Below are 24,470 nucleotides of genomic sequence, written 5' to 3'. Positions count from 1 at the left end.
GCCTCGAAGTTCCAGGAAGGGTGGGGCCAGTTGAAGTTCTGGTGAATAACCACGCTGAAAACACTTCTATCCTCTCTGCAAGTCCTTGACTTCTCTCACGCAACATGTGGCTTTCTGGAAACTGGGCAAGGTTAGACAGTAGCCGGATCATATGAATACATGCTTCAGTCTGACATCTGGAACTTGGCTAGGGTATGGTGTCAGGACTAGTGCTAGACAGGCTGGGTGTCATCTGAGGCTACCTAAGATCTTGGTGGCACAGATGTCCCCCTGTCGCCCTTCTCTGGATCCTGGGCAAGAGTGATCACAGAGTCTTCAGGAGAACTTCAGTCAGGCCCAAGCATGAGGGAATATAAGGCTGAGTAGAGATTATGGAGAATCATTACAGCCATGTCAACAACATGTGCTAGCCTCGCAAGGATAGGTGAGTTCGGATGAGACAGACAGATATTTTGAATGGTCTTTAGAAAGGAATAAGGAAGGCACCGATGGGCCACATTTGGGAATACAGCTAAGGCTGAGACTTAAGGGGCTGGAGTTTGGAATTAATGACTGGTTGTCTACCCGGCGAGGGGCAGGAGGGCTGGAGGCCTATAGGTCTGATGCTGTTAGGAGATAGGTAGGCTAATAATCATCATCCACTGCAATGTACAATATATTCTCATACATTTCCTCATCTGTATAATTTTCTGGGGCAGTATCACTATCTGTCTTCCTAATATCCACACAGACATTTTAATACACGAGTAAACAAGCTCAGAGAAGTTACGGGATTTTCTTCTGTAGCTACTTATAAGCAGAGTCAGCAGTAGTGTCCAGGTCTCTTGGCCCCTGATCTAGTGTCTTTCCAGTTCTCTCAGAGATTCCTTCAGTACAGAGGGTAGGGGGCTCAAGGCATTTGACCTGTCAGAAGAGGTAGAATAGAACCAACGGAGAGAGAAGCCTGGGGCGGGAAAGTGGAGACGGCCTAAAACTCTCCCTGCCACAAGTCCCGCTGGCTGGTGGACTCTATGACCCAGCAATTCCATTCCAAGATACATACCCTCTTGGGAATGAGTGCAGTATGTACACCAAACAATAATAAGTCGTAAGAAAGTTCATAGTAGTTTTATTCATAATTATCAGAAACAAGAAACAATCTAAATGTCTATCAACAAAAGACTCCATAAACAAACTGTGGTACATCTCTACAATGGAGCTTGACACAGCATGAAAAAAGAACAAACTACTGAGAAACACAATAACATGGGTGAATCACAGAGACATTGTGTTGAGTGAAAGAAGCCAGTTTCCAAAGAATACATTCAATATGAACAAACGAATCTGGGGTGATAAAATGATTCACATCAGTGGTTGCTGCCAAGGGTTGGGGGCAGTGGACTGACAAGGGTATAAGGGAAGTTTCTGGGGTGATGCAGATGTCCTAGATCTTCATCGGGATAGTAGTAGTAACACGTGTTGTGTATGGTAGCTTTAAGATTTGTGCATTTTACTATGTGTAAATTATGCTAAAAAATTTTTTTTTAATTAAAGCTTAGCTTTTGAGGAAGGAGCCACTTGAAGAAGGAAAAGGAAGGGTCTTAAAGAGTATGGAGGGGATGTCCCAGGTTGGCTCCTGTGGAAGGTGACCGACTGTCCTGATTTGCCTGGAACTGAGGGGTTTCCTAGGACAAGAGACTTTCAGTGCTAAGACTGGAAGAGTCCTGGGCAAACTGGGACAGCTGGTCATCCAACTCCTGTGAAGGTGGGGAGCCAAGAGGGGACTCTGGATGATGGGCAGAGAGGCTGGGCTCCCGTGGTACTGGAGCTGAGGGGCTGCTCCAGCAGGAAGAGGTGGGTCTGCCAAGAGGTGAGGGCAGTGGGCGTCACTGGTGGTCCCTCAGCGTTCCTGATCCCCTAGGAGCAGGAAGGGCTTTGGGGTAGAGCTGGAGGGCAAAGCCCTCAGAGACTGAACTGAGACAGTTGGGCTGCCAGGTTTAACACTGCAGCTTCTAAGCTGGGCTCTGAGGAGATTTTCCCTCTCTTCACACCAGGTACCCCCACCCCATCCTCCCTCAAATGCCTAGGCCAAGAAAACACCAACACTATACACTGATTTTGTGGAAGGGAAAAAGACGTGGGGATCTAGCAGAAAAAACGCGGTCGTATCTTCACCTCAGTTATCACAAGGCATAGACTTCCCCACTTTTATCTGCCACAGCCTGCTGTGATGTGAGCTGCAAATGTCTCTGCTAACTTCTCAGAGCCTGGGACAGATGGGGCAATGAGGGCGAGGCCCTTTCAGCTCTCTGGCTGAGGCCTGAGGTGAATTCTGACAGAAACTGTTGGCAGGGCTTGTCCATGGAGGGACCGGGAACCAGGGAAGGTGGGCTCAGAAGTTCTCATAGTGGTGCACGAAGTGGGCCTGGTCCTGCTGGTTGATGAGCTGACAGGCCTTCTCTACATTCTTGGTCATTCCTGGAGGGCCGCAGCTGAACACCCCGATCTTCCGCACCTATCAAGTGTTGGGGGGGAGGGGGCAGTGGTTGCAGAGGAGAGGCCTGTGGCCTTGAGATGCTCACTCCCCAGGAGCGGCTTCCCAAGCCTGACTGGAGTGACCAGGGCATTGACCTCAGGCGCTGAGGAGGAGGAGGCTTGAACTGGGGAGGCAGGGGTGGGATTTAAAGCCCTCCTCCAACCCTGGACCCCATCCTGAGGTCCTCTGCTCAGGACACAGCTGCAGGCTCTTCAAGGGCCAGGAAGTCCTGGCAGGGGCAGGATGGTTGGGGTGTGACTGACCTTTGGGTGGACCTCCTGCAGAGAACAGAAAAAGCGTTCAAAGGGGGGACGGCCAAAGTGGGTGATAGAGCGCAAGCCCGTGAACAGACTCCGGTTCAGCACCTTCTGGAAGTGCCGCTCACAGATGTACTGGGGGAGGGAGCAGAGGAAGAAGGTCACAGCCAGTGCCTTGGCCATCCTGCCTTGCTCGGCCCACCCACACACCCACAGAGTCGCCCCCTGGCCAGCCCTGACGCACCAGCATGGTGGTCCTGAGGTCAAACTTCTCGGCCAGCTGGGTGATGTAGATATGCACGGACACGAGGTCCTGGCAGTCATTCTCCTCCACCTCCCGGATAATGTCAGCCAGCCACTCAAACTGCCGCTGGGTCCGCGTCACCCAGATGAAGTAGATCTGGGGACACATGACTAGGGCTTTGACTCAGCTCAGCTCAAGGAGCCACCGGCTTTTTATCATGCTGCTTTGCTGTGATGTGGGGACACAATCAGGCTGTCTGTCCGTATTTCTTTGAAGAATGGACGAGAGTAAACACTCACCTTTTTACAGAGCATTTGGCTCCCCAAGGATGACTTGAAGACCAGGTCTTTGAGGATAGAGGCAAAGGGGGTGACCCCAATGCCCCCTCCCACTAGCACTGACACCTCAAACTTATGCCACTCCTGATGGCCCTCTCCAAATGGCCCATCGAGGTACAGCTGCCAACAGAAGAAAAAGATGAGATGAGCCTGGCCCTTCCCCAGCTCTAAGATTAGATAATGTGGGGGAAGAGAGACAGGGAGAACCAGTCTCTTTGAGGCACCCCAGCCCTCTCCCAGTCTGGCTTGGGGGTAGCTAAAGCATCTTATCCTGGGGTCAGGAAGGCTGGGGACTTTCTGTCAATGCTAGAGCCCCCAAAAGTGGCCCCAATGATGGGCACCTTTGGATATTTGGCAGAGCTGTCACCCGTTGGAAGTGAGTAGGTCTCCCTGAGGCGGGTGGTCCACGGCCCCACCGCCCGGATGTGCAGGCTAAGCGTCTCTTCATGGGGCGCTGATGTCAGCGTGAAGGGGTGGTACTCATTGGTCCCCAGAGCCAGGCAGGCGATCCGCACCCACTGTCCTGACTTGTACTCAAAGCCTTGGGGCCGCTGGAACTCCAGGTGGGTCACTCCTGAGGGTCGTGGGCAGGGATGGGCAGGGATCAGAGGGCTTGTTCCTGGTACCTGAGAACCAGCAGGTGCCCTGTCCTCGCCACAACCTCAGGCACAGGGAGCAGCCACATGATCTGAGCTAGGGCTTCTGGGTTGGGGGTTGGAGGACCCTTTTCTCTGTTTCTTGGGTAACGTAAGAGCTGGGCTTCTTTGCTCCCCTGTTCTAGCCCCTCCCCTCCTCTTTGCTGCTTCCTCCCACTAAGGGCCCAGGCTGACACCACTGTCCTGGATACCAGTGTCCTAGGCCAGGGGACCTCAGGCTCCCCAAGTACCACCTCAGTGTTTACCAAATTTCCAGCATGTGAACGTTACCTTTGTGGTGGGACTTATGTGCTTATCCTCCCGCATTATCATTGACCTGATGTTTTTCTTTAAATTGACTTATTTTTTCAACTCAGTTTACCTTGAGAAGAACATTTAGGTCACTGAGGCAGGTGGAAAACCAGTGTCATGTGCTCCATCTAGCTCTAGAGGCCAAGCTCTTCACCACCACCTTACACACCTAAGTGTTATGTGCTCTAAATAGAAAGTACCACATTTTATCACGTTTTAGCTGGATCCTGTTTTAGCTGGATCCTGTTTTAGCTGGACCACAGCTGAGCCTCAGGCTTGTTCTTTCATTGTGGAAAAAGGAGATTTGCATGTACTGGCGGGTGCAAAAGGCATGCGAAGACCATGCTGAGACTTTGCTCTTAAGTAATCTTGATTGATATAAAGTTGAATGAGGTTAACTTTCTTACTATGTGAGTTCTGAGGGTCAGCCAGCCCCACAACCCTTAAATATCTTCCACCACCCTCTATGGTGACGTGAATCCCTGCTCTGGCCAGCACTGACTCTCAACAGACCCTTGTGGTCTGGGCCATTTGTCTGTCTCTGAAGAGGGGTTTTTCCGAGTGAAGAAATGGGAGAGGGATGTTCGGTACCCTGCCCTGCTCCCAGGCCACGCACGTACTGGTCTTTGTAGTCCTTAAACCCCTCTGAACACCTTTCAGCTGGCTCTTCTCATAGTCACCTTTCACTGTGTGCAAGTCCTGGAAACTAAGTCCAGACATTCTGGGGGCTGCAGTTCCATCAAGAAAACCTTAGGGCTCCCCAGAGTGTCTCAGAAACAACAATGGGGTGAGGAGGCCTGGGAAGCGGTCTCCCCACATCCCATGAGTTGACCTCCCATGCTCCCCACCCGAGGTCAGGCCAGCTTGGTACCTGAAGGCAGCAGCTGCGCCTTCACCACGCCAATCTCCACCTTCTTCCGGCTCAGGCTCACCAGCTTGTCCCCCATGTAGATAAGCGCTGGGACCAGGAAGTAGATGTGGAAACGGGGCAGCTGGATCAGGGCAAAGCTGCCGTGGATGATGAGCTGAAGACATAGCCAGTTAGTACAGCACAGGCGCAGCCGGCCAGCCCCCTTTCTGTACCCACCTTACCCAGACACTTCCTGCTCGGGCCCTGGGCCTGGGCTGAGGGCACGGAGCTGGCACTGCTCCACAGACTGTGGCCTCAGATCTCAGGGCCTCAATCTAAGCTTTTGAGTCCAATTCAGCGCGCTCCCTCCCCACATCATGATGCTCATCTCTGCCCTGTGGCCTAGCCCTGCCCAGAGAAGTCCCTCACCAGCACATAGAGCAGGATGTAGAGGTGGTGGGTCAACCAGAAGCCCCGGAAGCTGCGGCGTCGGAAGTGGTGGGAAGCAAAGACGTACATGATGGCAAGAACCAGGAGCAGGAGCACCCCTGTCATACCTGGGGGAGGCGGAGACAGGGTCAGACAGTCCTGGTCTCAGGGCCTCAGCCTGGGCTGAGAGTAGCAGAGAGCATGTCTCCATTCTGCTCTCCTCCCTTGGCCTGCTTCATTCCTCCCTGGCTCCCAGAACAGCTTAACCAAAGAAGCTGGAACTAAGGCTTGTCCTGGAGTCTTCAAAGGGAAACTGTCAACACTATAGACAAGTGCGTATTCATGGGAAGATGAAGACAAAATCAGAAGTCCTCAGACAGAACCCCGAGACTCCACATACCATCTACTCTTTACCTGGGACTGTCTGGAAGAACCACCAGTAGAACTTCTGGGGAAGCTTGGACCTGTAGGGCAAAGACACCCAGAACCTCAGGCTGGGGCAGGAAGAGCTCCAGCACTGTTGCAATGTGACTCTGTTCCTGATGGCCTTGAATACGGAGGTTCCTGGGCTTCTACCCAGACGACCAGGGATCCTTCCAAAGAACATGGGCCCCAGCCTCCTGTGTTCTACTCTCTGATCTCAAAGCAGTTCTTCCTGTATAATCTTGAATTGTCCTACTGCAGCTAACCTTTGCTTTCTTGAGTTCATATTCTGTAAGCCTGGTTCACATTCTGTAAGCTCCATGAGGGCAGGGAGCTTACCTCTATGCTCTATCACTATGCTTAAACAATGCCAGGCACAGACGCAGTGTTCAAGAAATACTTGTTGAACGACTGCATGTATCTTGGCATTCTCACTCTCTGGCTCCGGGATGGACACATAGACATGTTCCATAAATATTTGCCCAGTGAATGGACGGCAGGCTGAGAAACCAAGCTGTGTGTCAGGTACACATGGGAAAGAGTATCCAACTTCATCTCCAAAAGTCCTTTCCTGGCCAGTTATGGCCAGCTTCCTTCCTGAGGGCAAAAAAGTCATCTCTCAGCTTCCTCAGGATGCTAATTTCTCACCCTCACTCAGTGAGAGAGTGGAGAGTCTAGGGCCATCTACCTCTTTTCTGTTGTACCCTTAGGCCTGCCCCAGAATTCCCAAGGGGGGCCCTCCCCAGAACTGACCCGTCATTCACAAAGACGCTGGGAAAGATGCAGGCCAGCAGACTGAGGGGGCTGACTGAGAAGATGTAGACATTCACCACGTGGCCAGCACTGTGTAAAACTGAAAGAGACAGATCCTGTTAGAGATGCCTCCCAGGGCCAACCCTAACTCCAGCCCCGAGGAGACAGGAGGCACAGGGAGGAGAAAAGGAAGTACAAGGAGCTCCAGTCTCCCCACTGTCTCCCCCACAGCTAGACCCAGGGGCCTGAAGCCATGGCAAGCATGCCCAGGTGCCACATACTGGCCAGGACCACAGCGGCCATGGCGATCCAGCGATGGAAGTCCACGGCGGCGTCGAAGGGCACGTAGCGGTTGAGGAAGGTCTCTCTCAGGAAGGTGATGAGGTTGCGGCACATGGTGAGCAGGATGTAGGAGAACATGAAGGAGACGCTGGCCGCTGTGCCGCGCGACAGGATGATGCCCACAAAAGTGGTCTGTGCAATGCCCGAGGGTGGCGAGGCAAAGGCGTAGTCTGGGGGTAGAGTTGGGGTGGATCAGCACAGCACAGAGGCCTGAGTCAGAACACCTGCGTCCCCCAGGCCGGATGCTGAGGTTCGGGAAAAACAACCAGAAGGCTCTCACACCTCCCCTTCTGCAACTTGAAACTCTTACAGTAAGCACGCTCCACAAACAGTCCGGCACAGATGGCCGAGAAGACAGCCACGCACACGATGTGCCGCCGGTAGTTCTCCACGAAGCGCTTGTACTGCTGCAGCTTCTGAGCCAGGAAGCCCCGCTGCATCTTCTCCTGCAGCGCCTCCGTGTACAGCCGGGGAGGGGGCACCCCTGCCCTGCAGCAATGGGAGGCAGGTGGCCTGAGGTCAGGGCATCCTGGCCTCCCCTAAGTGCCACCTTATAAAGGAGACCTGGTGCTCTGGCAGAGGTCAGGATGGGCCACAATAGATGAAAGAAAAAGCTTCTGGCGGGTGACTCCCACTCTCCCAAGCTGTTACCACTCACCTTGACTTGCCCTGTCCACCCACTCTTCCATCTCCCCACTACTCCATCTCCACTTTCCCCTATCTGTCCTATCCATCCCTCTTCCTGCTCCCTACCCAGGCCTCACTGCTGTGCCCAAAGCAGCCAGGAGCCAGGGGACCCCTCCCTGCCATCTTGGTGTTGCATCGAGTGCCAGGCCCCTGGCCTGAAGAGTAGGGTGCAGAAGTTGGAAGAGGTTGAAGAGTCATTCGACTCAACAGCCTGCCAGCCAGGTCAGGGACATGTGGAATGAGTCTCAGGATGGTCTCTTGTGGGTAGAAGTGGGCAGACCAGCACTCCAAGACTTCTCCCCGTGTCTTTGTGGATCAAGGTTCTAGAAAGCACTCACTTTTTGCCAAACCTCTTCTTCAGCCCAGGGCCTCCCAACTCCGGGGCTTTCGAGGCAGGGAGCCCCACTCTCTGAGGGCAAGAACTGAGGAAAGAAAAATGGGGCTCATGATCCCTTTGTCTTTGCAGGCAGGAGAAGAACTGCCATGTCAGGATTGAGGGTGGGCTGGGAGAGGGTAGATCCTGGGATTCATTTCTGTCCACAGAACCTGCCCATAAAACTGATCAGAGAGGGGTCCTGATAGAAGGCAGGACTGAAGGAATGGATATGGTCAGGTCATCTGTTCTGTGTGATGATTGCATCCTGGAGGGGCAGAGAGAGCCAGGCTCCTGAACAGTAGTGGGTATGTGGGTATGTGTGTTATGCAGCCGGAATACAGACTCAGAACAACCGTGCGTTAAGAGCTACTTTCAGAGGGCAAATATCTGGCCCAGGAGCTGATCTCACCAGCCCTACTTGCTTTGTTTCTCTGCAGGGGACCCAGTCAGGACACCTCCCCATGCCCCATTCCCGCTCACCGTTCTTCAGAAGTCCGAGCGATGAATGACACTCGAGAGCTGATGTTTGGTTTAAAAATGTCTCCAACACCTGGAGAGGAGAACAAGAAGCTGGACAGGCTTCCCCAAGAGTGTGGGGAGGTGACCATCCTAGGATGGCTGCAGGGCAGTGACTTGGTCACATCCCCATATCCTCTCCAGCCTTGCTCCCCTCACTGCCCACACGGAGCACCCACACAGGGTGGCCACTGCTAGACAATGTGGCAACTTTGTGCAATTAAGAAAAGGGTCCCCCTCCAGGTGGATGCAGCCCTGCAGATTCTTTGTATACAGAAAATGGGGGCTCATCCTCTGGCCAGACTCACCCCAGATCAATGTGCGTGGCTGGTGTGCAGCATGTAGGCTAGATTTCTGCCTGCCCTGACCCCTCCGTGGGCACCTTTGTGTACAAATTGCACAACTGTAGGTGACACCCTTGGTTACATATGCCTGGCTCTGTACTAGGCACCAAGGACTAAGAGAAGTAAGACCTGAGTACTGTGCACCAGGAACTGACATTTTGAAGATGCGCCCATCCCTGACGCCTTCCAAACTCACACACCTCCTCCTCCACCTCTGACACAGAGCTGCGTTCGACGGAGCTCACTGTCGTGGTCCCGCAGCATGAAGTGGAAGTCTTCCCACGTCAGCTCCTGCTTGTCCTGGAAGCCTGACTCCCGGAACATGGACTCCACCACCTCGGCCAGCTGGGTCTTGGTCAGGCAGTTGTTGGAGATCTCAATGAAGGACCTGGGTCGGGGGGTGAGGGGAACCCAAGAAGAAAGCAGCCTGTCACCCGGCCAGGTCAGGTTTAGGCAGGCAGGTGCTGGGTGGGGCGGGTCCCAGACTATCTAGTGTGGTTGCCAGTGACCCAGGAAATGGCACCGAGAAGGTGTTCACCAGCCTGCTGCTGACGCTAAGCTGGGTGGGGTGGCCACGGCCCGAAAGGCAGAACAAAACTGAAAGTGACCTTGACCAGTTAGAGAAAGCAGCCCTCAAACGGGGGGCATCTACAGCTGGGATAAATGTCCACTGTGTGTAGGGACGTGTCCAGGTGTGCCACGGCCCACTCGAGTGGCAGGCTGTCTCGTGTTGATACCTCCCACACCCATGCCGGGCACCCCATTCATGGTTGAGTGGGGGCACAGACAGTTGGGAGCTGAGGGAGGAGATGTAGCCACAATGGCTTCCGCTTCCTTGTGCCAACACCCTGGGGCGCAGGCAGAAGTGTCTCTATACCCAACGTGACAGCACCTACAGTGGCCATACTTTTTTCTTCGGTGCACTTTGGGACACGAGCAAACACACACGCACATTTGTGTTGAGCCCAACAGAAAAAAAAGCTTTGCCTGCATGGCACAGCAAACAACTGCCATCACATTTTTTAAAAATACATCATCCCACTTGCTCAGGGTGAGACTGAGCCAGAGCCACGCTGAGTATAGGACGAGGAGGTGGGAGCTTAGCCCCCAGGGGCAGAAACCCTCTCCCAGAGGGTCCTGCAGCAGCACACCCAGCAAGGGACAACTGCAATCCGCTTCACCCGAGCCCTTTCAGAAGCCCATGTCCAGCTGTTGTATCTGGTCTGCAAAAGAAGTCGCAGTGAAGGAGATCATGGAAAGCAATGAGTAAAGTTTGCAGGGGTAGAAAAGTTAAAAAGATCTGAGCTGTTTTTTGCATTCTGTTGATTCATTTGCTCATTTGTCTCATCTGATACAGTTGCCTATGCATCAAATGCCTGCTATGTGCCAGTCACTGTGTGGAGGAAGTGGATGAGATATGAACCCTGTCCTTGTAGAGCTGCAGGAACCTGGGTTACTGGAGCACTGTCTTCAGGAATTAGATGTCTATGAGCCCAAAACTGGTCTTTATTGGCACACCACAACCAGAAATGGCTTAAGAAGCAGGAAGAGAGAAAGTTTGAAATATAGAACAACATTCTGTTTTTCTCCTCCTGCCTGTCCTGGTGATTAAGATCGGCAGTGACCAAGGGCATCTGTCCTCCAGGATTCATGCTCTCACTGTGTAAAGCACAACCTTAGAAGAATCAGCCAAGACCTGAGTTCCCTGGTGATCCAGTGGATAAGAATCCGCCTGCCAGTGCAGGGGACGCGGGGTCAATCCCTGGTCCAGGAATGCCCCACAAGACTTGGGGCAACTAAAGCCAGTGTGCCACAGCTACTGAGCCCACTTGTCTACAGCCTGCACTCCACAAGAGTGTAGCCCCTGCTTGCCGCAACTAGAGAAAGCCCACATATAGCAACGAAACCCAGCGCAACCAAAATAAGAAAAATTTTTTTAAAAAAGAAGAGTTAGCAAAGACCTGACAGCATCCAAAAGAGGTTGGTTGGCTTTGTTACTGGTCATCTTGATGTTGCTTGTGTTTTTTCAGTTGGGAGAATTTTCTGGCTGGTGTTGACTGAAGAAACAGACCCTTCTGGGCGCAGGGGCCTGGCCAGATAAACTTTGAAGCTGGATGCTCTGGGCATCCAGGATGCAGTGTCTAGGCCGCCTCTCAGTGCAGATGGCCACATAACCTCCTCACCTACCCTCCTCTGACCTAACCTGTTTTCCTGTTTTTAATACCAAGACATCTCAGAACTGGAGGGGCCCACCCCATACCGCATCATGGTGAAGAACTCGTCCTTGGAGAGGAAGCCATTCCCATCAAGGTCATACATGGTGAACATCAGGCGGGACTTGTCCTCCGGGGAGCCTGGGAAGAGACAGGGGCATCCCTGTCACCTCTCTGCTAAAAGATACTTGGCACCTGGGATGGTCCACCCATCCCCTCACCTTTCATGAAGACCACCAGGACGTCCAGGAACTCCCGGAAGGACAGGTAGCCATTGCCATCCTTGTCAGCCAGAGAAAACATGGACTCCACAAACATGTCCTGGGGCTTGAGGCCCAGGGACTCGGCAAACTCGGCCCGGCTCAGCTCACACGTCAGGGCCTCCCGCACCTTTTGCGATGAGTCCAAGAGCAGGGTCCCTGCATCCACCTGGTTGATATCCAGCACCTGTACTTGGACAGCAGCAGAGGGAGGGAGAGGAAGAGTTGAGGCCTGGGCTGGAAGCAGTTCAGTGACCCTTCTCATCTCCCGAAGTCTGGATCAGAAAGGTGAGCCCTGGTGGTTGCTCATGGTCATTAGACAAACTTCTGACTTGGGCTTCTGCTCTCCTGCAGAGGGGCGAATGTAGCAGGGGATGGGGTGGGAGCAAGGAGGGACAGTGTTTAGGAATGCCAAGTGAAAGAGCCTACACCAGTGACAGAAACTGCAGCAGCCATGAATGGAAGGCAGGAAGGGGCTAAAGATATGCTCTTTTGTCAGTTCAGACAGGGTTGCCATGTGCCTGATTTTAAAAGTCACATACATGTAACTTATTGTGGTTTAGTGGCTAAGTCATGTCTAACTCTGTTGTGACCCCATGGACTGTAGCCCACCAGGCTCCTCTGTCCATGGGATTTCCCAGGCAAGAATACTGGAGTGGGTTGTCATTTCCTTCTCCAGGGGATTTGCCTGACCCAGGGATTGAACCTGCATCTCCTGCATTGGCAGGTAGATTCTTTACCATTGAACCACCAAGGAAGCCCATATATGTAACTTCCATGCATTACATGCAATCATGTACCAAGCACTTGGGCTAAACATTGTACATAGAACAGTGTTTATCAAACTTTAGAGTGAATCAGAATCCTCTGGAGGGCTTGTGGGTGCCAGCTTCTTAGTTCCTGATTTCCTAGGTCTGGGGGAAGGGCCTGAGGACTTAAATTTCTAACAAATTCCCAGATGAGGCTGTTACTGTTGGTCCAGGGAGCACACTTTGAAGACCACAAACGTAGACTATCTTCCTGAATCCTCATAACCCAAGGGGATGGATCCTATTTTAATCACTTTTTTATAGACAAGGAAACTGAAAACAGAGCAGAGGCAATGTAATTTGCTTAAGGCGATGCCCTAGTGAGTAGCAAATCCTGGGTTCCAGCGGGGCTGTCTGTTTCCAGCCTGCAGGACAGAAGCTCAGTGCACTCTAGACAGGGTACTGTCCAGGTTTCCTCCTACCCCTGGGCCCTTTCTGCCTCCAAAAGGCCTGGTCACAGCACCTGGGCAAAAAGATGTCTGAAGAAAACCTCCAGGATGCGTTCCCGCTGCTCTTTGGTCACAGCTTTCCTGAACAGCTCATACTCGCTCATGTGAGCCACCTCCAGGCCCAGAGACCAGTTCTCACAGAAGCCCCGCAGATGCTGCACGAAGGCGCCCCGCTCTTCCTGGGAGTTAAACAGCAGCACCTGGCAGAAGGAAGGCCATGCCAATGCTCAAGCTCCTGGCTCAGCCTCCCCTCAGAGGTCCTTAGGTTGGGGGAAGGAAACTAAAAGGCCCCCATTCCAACCCGGCTAGGGCCCAGTGAGCGGCCCAAGGGGGTGAAAGGGAGAGTTGGGTGGGGACCTCGGAAAGCAGTGCCTCCTCCCAGTGTCAGCCCTCACAGACGAACCCCGCAGCTGAGGACAGGGTGACCTGAGAGGACCCGCCGTGAGAAGGGAAATGGGCGAGGGCAGCCCAGGCCAGGGAGGCTGGCTGGGCCATACCAGATCATACTCCTTGGGGATCTTGAGCAGCAGGGCGCGGCATCCGCGGTTGCTGGACAGGATGAGGTTGACCTGTTGTGGGGGCTGCAGCTGGATGGTGCGGAGCACAGAGAGCCGCCGGTCCACAACCTGCAGCCGCCGGTCTGGGAGCAGCTGGATGGTGACTGGATAGCCCCTCTCCCGGGGGCCTGGCCACTCCATTGCTAGGGAAGGGACAACGGGCAGGGCAGAGCATTTCAGCAGAGCTTCCCAGGCTCCAGCCCTCAGGCCAGTTCCAGTCTGAGCCAGCACCCCGAAGCCTGGCTTTCCCTCCACATCTGTAAGCTGGTTCTTTCACAGCACCCCACACCTTCAGTTCTCTTCCCCCTTCCCTCCCCTTGGCCCCATCTCACCTGACACTCCATCACTGGCTGCTTCCTTCTTCACACTCTCTTTGCCTTTCCTTTGGAGCTTCTTGTGCTCTCGGCCCCGGAAATAGGCCACCACCCCAGAGACAAGTAGGCTCACTGAAGGGGGTCAGAAGGAGCCAGTGGGGAGAGGCGCCCCTCACCTGTGGGTTCGCCAAGGCCCTGGCTGCTCCCCCTCCCTTCCCAAGGCATCCTAAGGCTGGCTTCAAATGAACTCAGGACTGAACCCTACAGGTCAGTCAGTAACAAGGGGTGGGGACAGTCCGTGGAGAGGAGGGGAGCTGAGAGAAGAGACATGGGCAAGGCGGCTGAAGGGCTTACCTAGTGGAAGACAGCACAAAGCCACGATGGTGATGCCAAAACCAGGACCACTGCCCTCGAAGTAATGAATCTCGGTCAGGGGCACACAGTGGGGCAGGTCTTCGGTTGTGAGCTGTTGGGGCTGAGGGCAGGGTGCACCTGAGGGAAAGGCACAGAAGGTCTCAAGGCCTGAGCATCCCACTCCTTCGCAGGCATCCTTCCCCTCTTCTCCTGTAAAGGGCCAGGTAGCCACTCCCTCCCAGACCCACCTCCCTGGAACTTGTTCCCCTCAAAAGTTCCTCTTCCACATTCCACCTCTCAGCATCACCCCAACCCGACCACAAGGTGCAGCCTGCAAACCGTCTAGTCTCTACTGGGGGAGGCACCTAATGCAGGCCTCCCAGACCAACACAGAGGGAACTGCCTGGTACCTAGCCCCTGAGACAGCACCAAGTGACCCCACACACACAACCTCTGCCCCTTCTCTGCCACCATTTCTTGTGCTCTCCCAGGCCACCCACCATTCTGCCAAATAAAGACATTGGGCTGCAGGGTGTCAGGGTCCACATTGGTGACAGCCACCAGCACATCCCGAAGAGTGGTGCTTCTAATTTCTGCAATTTCCTCTGGAGAGAAGAGCCTAAGTTGGGGAAAGCCAGGAATTGTTTGGGATGAGAAGGGATCACAGGTCTCCAGCAAACTCGGGCCTGGGGACCCAGATGAGACAAATAGACCCAGAGGATTTGGGGAGGGAGTTGTGGGCCATCTGAGAGTCAAGGGCCCACGGAGGCCATTCACAGGCAGAGGGTCTGGGGTCCAGGCCAAGACAGAGTCTGAGGTGGGAGCCAGGCAGGCCTTACCCATTCCTGCTGTTCTCAAACCAGTAGCGGTCGCCATCCCGCAGTCGCACAAACTGATCAAGGACAATGGTGCTGAAGAGGGGTCCAGGGTCCCCGTGGCTCTCCAGGAGCCCCCCGGGGAGTAGCTCCAGCCGGGACAGGTCCTGGTTGTACAGGGCCGCCGTGGCCTCCAGCACCTGGAGCACCACAGGAGGTGAGGAGTATGTGAGCATACGTGTGTGGTTTTGTGTTAGGAGGGCGGCCACTACTGCCCCATCCCTCAAACATGGGACCCCATCCGTGGCCTGGCTTGCTGCTCAGCCCTGAGGGAGTCTCCTCTTTCTAGGCAGCCCCCTCAGGTGGTGACAAGTCTGGTGGGAGGACCAGTGTGTCACCACCCAGATTGTCTGTCTCCAGTGACCAGCAGCTTCAGGGTCATCCATCCCATGGGGCAAGACCCTGCAGGAATAGGACAATGGCTCCCCAGCCAGGGGTCACTCTGCAGAAATGGTACAGAGTAGCGGTGAGGATAGTCTGGAATCAGATGCCTGAATTTGAATCCTGCCTCCGACATGGACTTAACAATTATGTCATCGGTAAAATGGGGACAATGATGGTGCCTACTCTATAATGTTCTTCACACAGATTTAATGGGTTACACATGTAAAGGACTTAGTATCACCTCAAGAAAGCTTTAGTTGCCATTATTATCATCACTATTTCTGACCTGAGGGTCCACATTGGGGTTGAGGTCACTCCAGTTCCTCGGGATCATCAGCCCCAAGGCCTGCAGGGCTTGGCTATAGCTGGGCAGCCCCATGTCTCGGCCACGTTGGATGCTGCTGGCCACGTAGTCAGTGCGAGAGAACTTGCCAGGGCCAGGCCAGTAATCTAAGGAGGAGAGAGGACCTGGCTCTAGGCTCAGTCCCACTAACCCTTCTTTACCCAACAGCCTTGAATTGGGCTGTTGGCATTACCCATATCCAGCACATGTCAATGTCACCATTTGTGACCAGGGGCAATTTTTCTGGCAAAACTCTTCCCCTAAGACTCAGGATGGTTCTAGTCACCAAATTCCCCATCCCACCTCCTTAACCTCAAGATGGTACTGGACAAAAACCTTTAGAGACCTAAGTGCCAGAAATTGTGCTACCCCCTACATACTCAGATGTAGGTAATTTAGAATACAGTTATTTTCCTCTAATTTTTTCTAATGGCTGTTTGCTGTGTGTGTGTTCTTACATTGTAGGTACCCTAGGCCTACTTGGTGACTAACCCAGAAGGGTTCCCAGGCTCACGGGCCTCTGGGCCCTCATCCCCTCTACTTCCAGTGCTTACCCCTCAGATCTTCCACCACAGTACTGTCCTCCAGCTCTGAGATCTGGGAGGCCATTCCCAGCAGTAGCTGATTCACTGCCTGAGAGCTGTTCAGATTGGGATTCTGGAAAGAAACAGCACACTCAAGGTAGGTCCTTAGGCTCCTCCTCAGTGCGAGGTCCCTCTCACTCAGACCACTGCAGCACCCCAGGACAATGGGCCCTTGGCCAGTCCTAGACCCTGTTGAGCTGCTGTCCCCAGATAATTTTCTGATCACTCTATCTTCATCTCCCACCACCCTGAGGCAGCAACACCTATGAACTAGAATTGTTGCTTTTCCGAGCCTGTGTGACAAGACTGACCTTGACCCACCTTCCCTTGTCCCTGAACCCAGGCTGACCTCCCGAATCCAGTAGCTGTTGCAGACTCTGAGAGCTGGGGAGCTGCCAAAACCCTCGTTCAGGACCATCTGGAAATGACAGCTGGCATTTCTGAAATGGGGAATCAAGGATGCGGTAAAAGAATTCAAGGAAGAGGCTGGGGTGGGGCCGATGTGGGGTGAGGCATTCAGAGGGCATTTGGTGAGTACTAAGGGGTGTCCTCTGAACTTCCTTGACTGCAGCAGGGATTTGGCAATCAGTGTAGACTGGAGGTAGAGGTTGCTCTTTGTCCACGCAGGGTAGGAAGGGAAGGAGGGAAAAGAGTGACACAGCTGCTGGACAAATCCTGCTCTCAGCAGCTGAAGTTCAGCTCTTAGGAGGAAATGGAGAAACCTCCCTGTTAAGACTGGACTCCTACCCAAGGGTTCTGTTTCAGGGGACCAAATTCTGATTCTCTTTCCCCATGAAACTATGGGGGTGGGGTATATGAAAGGTATATGAGTGGCCCCAAGGCCACTGAAACTTCACCTCTGCCAATGTGCTGCTCAGCCAGACCTTCCCTCACCTCATGTAGACGCCAGGGGGCACCATGGTGGAGAAGAACTGCTCAGAGGCAGCCAGGAACTCCGGGGAGATGCTGGGGTCCAGGAAAGGGCGATACTCTGTCCACAGGGGTAATAAGAAAAACAGGCTCCTTACCCTCACATACTCTCATCACAAGAACCCACCAGTCTTCTTTGTCCTATGGATCTTAATCACCCCCCTCCCCGAACCCCCTCAACCCAAGTGTTCCTCACCTGTGTAATTTGGAGGTGTTTGCTGCAGGAAGCTGGGCAGCCACTCATACATGGCGATATTCTGAGGGTCAAGAGAGGGGAAAGGGGAGGCCAGCGCTGGAGCAGCCAGGCCACGGGGGATCTGAGCTCAAGGAAGCCTTAGGTGGGAGATGAGCACCAGGCAGGGGCAGTCACGGGAGAGACTCTCAGACGGGAGAGACTCTCAGACCGGAGAGGTGTGGAGGTTCCTGTTCCCCACAGGCAACCAGGGCAGGTGGGTGGGGAGCGGGCTGAGAAATAATCATCAGAAAACCTCCTGCGTGAGTAGCGCTTTGCCTGCTTATCACCCTCAGGGGCTTGTCCTAGATGGCAGCTCTCTGGGGAGGGAGGTGGTGGTTTCTGGCGGGGTCGTCCAGGACCGAGGGCTCTGGAGTCTCCCGGGGACCGGGCCGTGGGGGACCCACCTGGTAGGTGGCGATGACCCTCTTGCGCGCGTGCTGGAACAGCTCCTCGTCCCCCCAGAGCGGGTACCGGCTGGCCAGCTTCTGCGCCCACAGGTTGTGATAGCGGAACCAGAGCAGACCCAGCGCCTGCAGGAAGGGCTCGCGGTTCCCTCGCTCGGCCCCGAAGGCTGCAGGCGCCGCGGGAACGCAGGGAGGAGATGAGCGCGGGCTGGACCGCGGGGCGCCCCTCGCCGTCCCTCGACCGCGCCCCGCCCGGTCCCCGCCGCCTCACCGTATAGCCCCCGCGGCCCGTGGCGGCCAGTGGCGGGATCTGGCGGCGTCCACATGAGCAGCGGGGCCTGCGCGGCCCGCGGGAAAGCGGGGTCGGGCCCCGACGCCAGTTCCCCCCCGGAGAAGCTCCGCAGCTCGTCGCTCCAGGAGTGCGAGGAGCCATAGATGGCGCTGCCGTCCAGCCAGCCGGTCACCTCGTTGGTCTGCGGGGACGGCGGGAGGCTGAGCCGGGGATCGAGCCGCCAGGTGGGTCTGGGAGGGGTGAGGGCCCACGGGTGCGGTGGGTGCGGCGGGATGGGGTCCTCTCCGCGGTTGCCTCGGGTCCCGCCAACCCCCCACCCCCGCCTGCCGCGCTCACCAGGTCCCGGGGGTTGCTGGGGCTCTGTCCGGTCTCGGGGTCCCAGCGGCTCCTCTGGAAGGGCAGGACCACGTCCCCGCTCTGGTCGCGGTCGAACACCGGGTCTCCGGGCGGGATGTGGATGTTGAGGAACTCGGCTGGGCAGCCAGACTTTTCCACGCTGACCAGGTCCGACAGCACATGGTAGCCTGCGGGCGTGGGGTTCAATCTGGTAAGAATTGCTATTCCCCACCGCCAGGGAGCCTAAAGACAGATGTTCCAATTCAAGCGCCGCTCCACCAGCTCTAAAACTTTCTTCTAATCTGTAAAGTGGGGTTATAGTACCCTCCTCGCCCACCCCCATCAGGTCGTGGTGAGAATCAAAATAATACAATAAGTATAAGGGCTCCCCGGAGCCAGTCCCCATCTCCTAACAGATCGTGCCTCCCCCTCCCTCTCCGGGGGTAAAGAAGTTAATCCTCACAATGTGAGGAGAGGGGCGGCAGGGGACCTAGCTCCAAGGAGCTACAGGGAAGGCTAGTGGCACTCCTGGGTTGGAGTAAGGGGTAAGTGAAAGATTAGGAGAGCAAAATACCGCTGGTCAACACCCTCAAATCCGTCCAAGACGAAGAAAGTCTCCAAGTGTAGCCTGAGGGGATGGATTGGGGGACGGTGAGGACGTGGGTCGAAGTCGTGGATCGGTGTCCTGTGGACTTGCAGGGCGGCCTCAGGGCCCCTCTCCTTAGGCGCTGAGCTAAGCGCCAGGTCAACCCTCACCGAAACTGTTCTCCCATTTGCCCTCACCGAAGAAAACCCCCAGGACCGTGCGATTGCGGCCGGACGGCCTCCCGGAGCTGCCCCGCGTGGCTGCGTTGCTGAGTCTGCGCGGGTTGGGCAGCAGCGGCTCCTCGAGAGCCTGATACACGCCGTCCGCATAGTTGGCCGGTGCAAGGCGCTGCAGTCGGGAGCCTGTGGGAAGCAGGGAGCCGGGCTCTGTCAGAGCACGCCGTTCCCAACAAGCCCTTGAACCTCGCCCTACGCCTCCCTCCAACCCCCACTCCCACGGACGAGACCCCTTTTTCAGTCCTCAGGTGTTTATAGGAACTGGCCGCGCAGGCAGCGGGGCGTCTGGCCGGCGCGCTCCCTCCCCGCCGGCTTCTCCGCGCCGGTTCTCCCGCACCCCTGCCTTCCACTAGCCGTTCCCCACCCCAGGCCGCAGGACGCACCCGCAGCGCCACGCTCGTGGTGCCTCAGGTTGTTGAACCAGCCGTCATAGCGCTGCACTTCCCAGGTCAGTGAGAATGAGTCCTGGCCACCTGTGGGTCAGAGAGTGGTCCGCTCATTGCTAGATTTCCTGCGACCCCTGGGGGACCCGATGGCCTCGGTCCGCGTCTCCAACCAGCCGAGGGCCCCCAACCCGACCCAAGTGGAGATGCTCCCGCGGCCTCTAGGCTGCGCCGGGAAGTTTTCCATCTCGCTGAGCCGCGCAGCGATCTCACCCCATATTCCAGCCGCAGGAAGCCTCTTGCCTGCACCAATCCCTTCCCCAACTCCCAAGGGAACTAGCGCCTGGTACTTACCCGTTGGATCCAGGAGCAGAGACAGCAGAATTCCCAGGAGCACAAGTACCTCTGGCCTTCCGCGGAGCATGTTGACCCTGCGACCAGCGGGGTGGGAGGTGGTACATGAGGAACACAGAGCCAGCCTCTCCCACAGCTGACAGCTGGCGCGAGCTGTGTCCACCCCCATTTCTGGAGCGAAGCTTTTAGAAGTATCGCCAACAACCCACACCGACAGGGCACTTTTTTAAGGGCACAAGCCTCTCATATCCCTCAGTGAATACCTGTCCATGGACACTGAGGGATGGGAAGATCAAGTCCCAAGTACCGGTCCAACCTCTGGCTTAGGGATCCCGTCGGGTCAGAAGTCTTTTTCTGGGAATCTCTGCCTCTCTGCTCTGCTTCCTGCCTCTCCTCACTTCCTCCCTCCCCAGCTCCGCAGATCCTCAGCCACCCCCAGCTTCACTCTCACCCTCCTCTCTGGATCCTCTGAGGCCAGCTGTGCAGGTGTTCCACTTAGGCTAGACCAGCGCCAGATGTGAGCATCTGGACCGGGCCGCTCCCTCTTGCTAGGCGGGTGGGGCTCCTCTCATTTGCATAATGACCTCCGCCTCTTATTTGCATGATCTTTTCCCTCCGGGACCCAGCTGCAAAGTCCCGACAGCGCTCAGCGCTCGGCTCACGCTGCTATAAAAGGGGTTTCAGGTCCCATGCGACTTCCAAACGCAGAGCGAACCCTCAGAGCCCGCTCTCCCACTTGCCTAACTAGGTATCGGCCAATCCAGAGCGCCTGAGAGCAGCTGGCTGCTGGCTTCCTTAAAGGGGAGCGGAGACGCTCAGACTTGACTTTTCCATTGGGTCTAGTGCTCGCACCCAGGGGACAGAGTAAAGGGAAGTGGGACCTGGACTCGAAGGCCAGTGATTGCTCTCCCCGCTGGAACACACCCAGCTCAGCCGGGCTGCAGCATGACTCTGTGGGATGGTGTGCTGCCCTTCTACCCTCAGCCCCGGCATGCCGCCGGCCTCAGTGTCCCTCTACTCATCGTCATTCTCGTGTTCTTGGTCTTGGCTGCCAGCTTCCTGCTCATCTTACCCGGGATTCGTGGCCACTCGGTAAGGGGGTAGTAGAAGCTCTGGTCTGGGGGATGGAGGGCATCTTGGACAGCTTGTCTCTGGAGAACTCAGGACAGGTAGGAGGGCAGCAGGGTCTTTCATGAAGAGTCAGGCTGAAGCACACTGAACCAGGCCAACACAAGGGGAGCACCCCAGTAGTCTGGTCCAGTACGCACCCCTTCCCAAGAATAGGGAGAAAGCCTCTGCAGGACATTCAGAGAGGACCCCCAAGCTGGAACATTCAGGAGGCTGCTGCAGAGAGTGGGTGTCCAGTCTGGTAATCCTGGGGTCAGTTCAAGGCTTCACCTGCTGCAGGGACCCCCTCCTCTCCCCAGGCTGCACCTCCACTCCCTTTCCACCCCCTTCCTGACCTCCGGGTGATGACCTCTGGCTAAGAGGACAGAAAACAGCAATTCAGACTGCTATGTTTCGCCTCTGCACTTTGTTGTCGTGTGCCCCCATCCTAAAGCAACTTCTTCAAAGTTATGGTAAACTGGGCACTTTTTCTTAGATTTCCCCCTCTCCCAGAACCTCAGTTGTCTGTTTCTCAAGGCTCCCCAGGTCTTGTGTTGGTTTTCTGGGAAACTGGCATGCCTAGTAATATCTGAGATGTAGTGTCCCACCTCCTCTACCTGGTGACCAGACCGTGAGGCCTCCCTCTCCTGAGGGAGGTGACCCCTGCCTGCCTAGCACTTCTGGACTCACTGAGCCTCACCATGGCAGTGAGCCGAGCAGGAAGCAGCTTCAGGAGTAGGAACCAATAGCCAGAGAAAAAGGGGGATGGGGGTGGCGGGAGAGCATAAGGTAGAGACAGCCCAGTGGCAGGGTGGACTGGGAAATGGGGCTAGGGAGGTAGAAACACGCAGCCAGAAAACATCAGACATGCCAATGGTTCAGAGGTACTTGCATGACTTGACTTCAGCCTTTAAAGGTCAAGAATGTAACTGGGAAAGGTGGGCAGGAGAGGGAAGTTGCAGAGTCACTCAAGGCCAGGGCAGCATGGGGTCAAGGGAGGTCTGCGGGAATCTGGTCAGGCAGTACCCAGACCTGACCCAGTATGTGCTCCTGCAGCGATGGTTCTGGTTGGTGAGAGTTCTTCTCAGCCTGTTCATAGGAGCAGAAATTGTGGGTGAGTGTGTCATGCAGTGGATGGGGAGAGGACCTGTGGTGAGGAAGGGGGTGGCCAGAGGACACTTGGGCAAGTGGAGAACTTCGGTTGGGTTCCCAATCCCTCTTCCCATTCTCTTTCTAGTACCCAGGCTTCCACCCTTACCGTGTATATGGATTGGGCTCTAGACGCCCCCCTACCCACCCCCCGCCAACTCTGTGCCAGTTCCCACCTCCCATCACCACTCTCCCAATTCCATGTCCCCAATCTTCTCCCTGACCTTTCCCCGCCCCCACCGTGTGCGTCTCCCCACAGCGGCGCACTTCAGCGCAGAATGGTCAGTCGGCAGCGTTAGCACCAAAACATCCTACAAGGCCTTCAGCGTGGAACGCGTCCGAGCCCACGTCGGTCTGCATGTGGGCCTGGAGGGTGTTAATATCACACTCACAGGTGAGGGGGCTGCGGCTATGTGAGCTCCTGGAGTTGGCAGACAGACACCATGGGTCGGGGGAGGATGGCAGGAACAGCTGTGGGACCTGTGAGGACAGATCCCACAAGTTCAAATAACTTCTGGCCCTCACTGATCGGTGTTTTCCTCAACCGCTGCCAAACCCATTTTTCTCGGAGTCTCACTTTCCCAACTGAATCCGCTTAGTCGCCGGGTCCTAGCTGTACGCAGCCTGGTAACCTCGCCGCCATCCGCAGGGACCCCAGTGCAGCAGCTGAACGAGACCATCGACTACAACGAGCAGTTTGTCTGGCGGGTGGGCCAAAACTATGCCGGGGCGTACACGGAGGCCCTGGAGAAGGGGCTGCCGTACCCGGTTCTCTATCTGGCGGAGAAGTTCACTCCGAGCAGCCCCTGCGGGGTTTACCGCCAATACCGCCTGGCGGGACACTACGCCTCGGCCACTCTATGGTGAGAAGACACTCTGCGTCCGTGTGTGTGTGTATGTGGCAGAGGTGGGGGTGGGGGGGGGAAGTGGGGGTGGAGGTGGGGTGGGGGCGCGTGAGCTAGAAGATGTGAGTTCCCGCTGCAGCCTGACGCGCTTGGGGTGAGAATCGCAGCCCCGGGGGCAGATAGTTACGAGGTCGGTACCGGCCGCCGGAATCCGAAGAGAACCAGAAACGGCTGAACGCCGGCTACTCCCCTCCGGTGTTTCCCTGCGCCTCTGCCATCCCAGCCCCGAACTTTGATTCTGGGTTGGGATGTAGAGCCTGCAAGCCCGTGGGAAGCCGGGCGTGCTGGAGGACCAGGCTCACAGCGCCACCGCCTCCTCCCCGCAGGGTGGCCTTCTGCTTCTGGCTCCTCTCCAACATGCTGCTCTCCATGCCGGTTCCGCACTACGGAGGCCTGGCTCTCCTCACCACCGGCGCCTTCGCGCTCTTCTCGGTGTTCGCCTTCGCCTCTATCTCCAGCGTGCCTCTCTGCCAGCTCCGCCTCGGCTCCTCCGAGCTCACCACTCACTATGGCGCAGCCTTTTGGATCACGCTGGCCACTGGTGAGGACCGAGGAACACGCCCCCGGTGGCTGGGAGCGGGGACGGGATTTATACCAGTGTGCGCTTTCCAGTTTGCATAGTGAGTTCACATAAATTATCTGATCTGTCTCGCTCACTAGTTCGTAGACGCTGGCATTATTACACTTACTTTGCAGATGAGGGAGGAGAACGGAGTTCGGAAGGGTTCCTTCGGTATCTTACCCCACTGAGCATGAGAACCCGCGTATCATGTATTCCAAACTAGAGATCTTTCTGCGGGTGTGTGTGTGGGGGGGAGGGCAGGAAATGCAGATACTTCTAACAGATGGAGATGGGGAGGCCGGGCTCTGATGCCCTAACAGCCTCCTTTACCCACCCCCAACCCCGCCCCGACTGCGCTATCGCAGGCGTCCTGTGCCTCCTGCTCGGAGCGGCGGTGTTGAGTCTGCACTACGCTCGGCCCAGCGCTCTTCGCCTCTTCTTGGAAGGAAGTGTCAAGGACCTCGAAAGTCCAGCGAAGGGGAGCTCGCCTCTCGTCCTCAGCAACCCACTGCATAAGCAGTTCAGGGCCTCGGACTTAACCATCAGTACTAACTTGTGAAAGGACTCAACGTCGGACTCCTACTCCGCCTTGGTCCCCGCGCAGGCCGGGGTGCCGGTGCCCGCCGAGCGGAGGAGCTCCGGGAGCGCGGTGGGAGAGGCCGGTGGCCTCGGATGTGACCCCCGCTCCGGAGAAAGAGTCTCCCAGGGTGAGCTGGAAATAAATTCTTTCTCTTTTGTTTTCTAGAAACTCTCCCCATTGTCTTCCCCGGCTTTTTAAGGCTTTCCGGGCATACGAGACTTCCCTAGGTTGGAGATAGTCTAGTACAC

General features: G+C 55.7%; 2 protein-coding genes across 3 annotated transcripts; one reads left to right on the top strand and one right to left on the bottom strand.

Annotated features, from left to right (window-relative positions):
* Window positions 1-1,092: 1,092 nt before the first annotated feature.
* Window positions 1,093-19,989, bottom strand: DUOX2 (dual oxidase 2). The gene is made up of 33 exons (XM_069597920.1): window positions 19,920-19,989; window positions 19,566-19,655; window positions 19,144-19,308; window positions 18,361-18,548; window positions 18,004-18,205; window positions 17,733-17,899; window positions 17,290-17,350; window positions 17,058-17,154; window positions 16,513-16,603; window positions 16,134-16,236; window positions 15,523-15,686; window positions 14,817-14,992; window positions 14,478-14,596; window positions 13,978-14,115; window positions 13,642-13,755; window positions 13,250-13,452; window positions 12,767-12,952; window positions 11,456-11,681; window positions 11,282-11,375; window positions 9,218-9,409; window positions 8,642-8,731; window positions 8,124-8,207; window positions 7,409-7,587; window positions 7,038-7,268; window positions 6,757-6,856; window positions 5,995-6,044; window positions 5,581-5,708; window positions 5,173-5,326; window positions 3,696-3,928; window positions 3,316-3,474; window positions 3,017-3,172; window positions 2,779-2,907; window positions 1,093-2,494 (listed from the first exon to the last, which is right to left on the bottom strand). Exons 1-33 carry the CDS (start codon window positions 19,987-19,989, stop codon window positions 2,372-2,374), a joined length of 4,662 nt encoding a protein of 1,553 aa, XP_069454021.1. The 3' UTR covers window positions 1,093-2,371.
* On the top strand, window positions 8,599-24,390 carry DUOXA2 (dual oxidase maturation factor 2). 2 transcript variants are annotated; one of them, XM_069597915.1, is made up of 10 exons: window positions 8,599-9,376; window positions 10,379-11,782; window positions 16,045-16,260; window positions 16,507-18,248; window positions 20,763-21,011; window positions 22,083-22,140; window positions 22,435-22,569; window positions 22,825-23,038; window positions 23,407-23,621; window positions 24,008-24,390. In XM_069597915.1, exons 4-10 carry the CDS (start codon window positions 18,168-18,170, stop codon window positions 24,199-24,201), a joined length of 1,146 nt encoding a protein of 381 aa, XP_069454016.1. In that variant the 5' UTR covers window positions 8,599-9,376; window positions 10,379-11,782; window positions 16,045-16,260; window positions 16,507-18,167; the 3' UTR covers window positions 24,202-24,390. The 2 variants fall into 2 exon arrangements, with proteins under 2 accessions (XP_069454016.1, XP_069454017.1); XM_069597916.1 differs by lacking the exons at window positions 8,599-9,376; window positions 10,379-11,782; window positions 16,045-16,260; window positions 16,507-18,248 and adding an exon at window positions 18,862-19,630.
* The last annotated feature ends 80 nt before the right edge of the window (window positions 24,391-24,470 follow it).

Source organism: Ovis canadensis, chromosome 7 (assembly GCF_042477335.2).
Source record: "Ovis canadensis isolate MfBH-ARS-UI-01 breed Bighorn chromosome 7, ARS-UI_OviCan_v2, whole genome shotgun sequence".
NCBI lineage: Eukaryota > Metazoa > Chordata > Mammalia > Artiodactyla > Bovidae > Ovis > Ovis canadensis.
This window is presented reverse-complemented; position numbering and strand designations above follow the sequence as displayed.

Bases quoted from the DNA above. Each gene is read 5' to 3' on its own strand.
- DUOXA2 (XM_069597915.1), top strand. From the start codon at position 18,168: ATGGCGCTGCCGTCCAGCCAGCCGGTCACCTCGTTGGTCTGCGGGGAC. The intron at 22,141-22,434 runs GTGAGTGTGTCA...GTCTCCCCACAG, and splicing joins CATAGGAGCAGAAATTGTGG to CGGCGCACTTCAGCGCAGAA. The intron at 23,039-23,406 runs GTGAGAAGACAC...TCCTCCCCGCAG, and splicing joins TACGCCTCGGCCACTCTATG to GGTGGCCTTCTGCTTCTGGC.
- DUOX2 (XM_069597920.1), bottom strand. From the start codon at position 19,989: ATGCTCCGCGGAAGGCCAGAGGTACTTGTGCTCCTGGGAATTCTGCTG. The intron at 16,237-16,512 runs GTCAGCCTGGGT...GTTTCTTTCCAG, and splicing joins ACAGCTACTGGATTCGGGAG to AATCCCAATCTGAACAGCTC. The intron at 3,173-3,315 runs GTGAGTGTTTAC...ATGTGTCCCCAG, and splicing joins GCCAAATGCTCTGTAAAAAG to ATCTACTTCATCTGGGTGAC.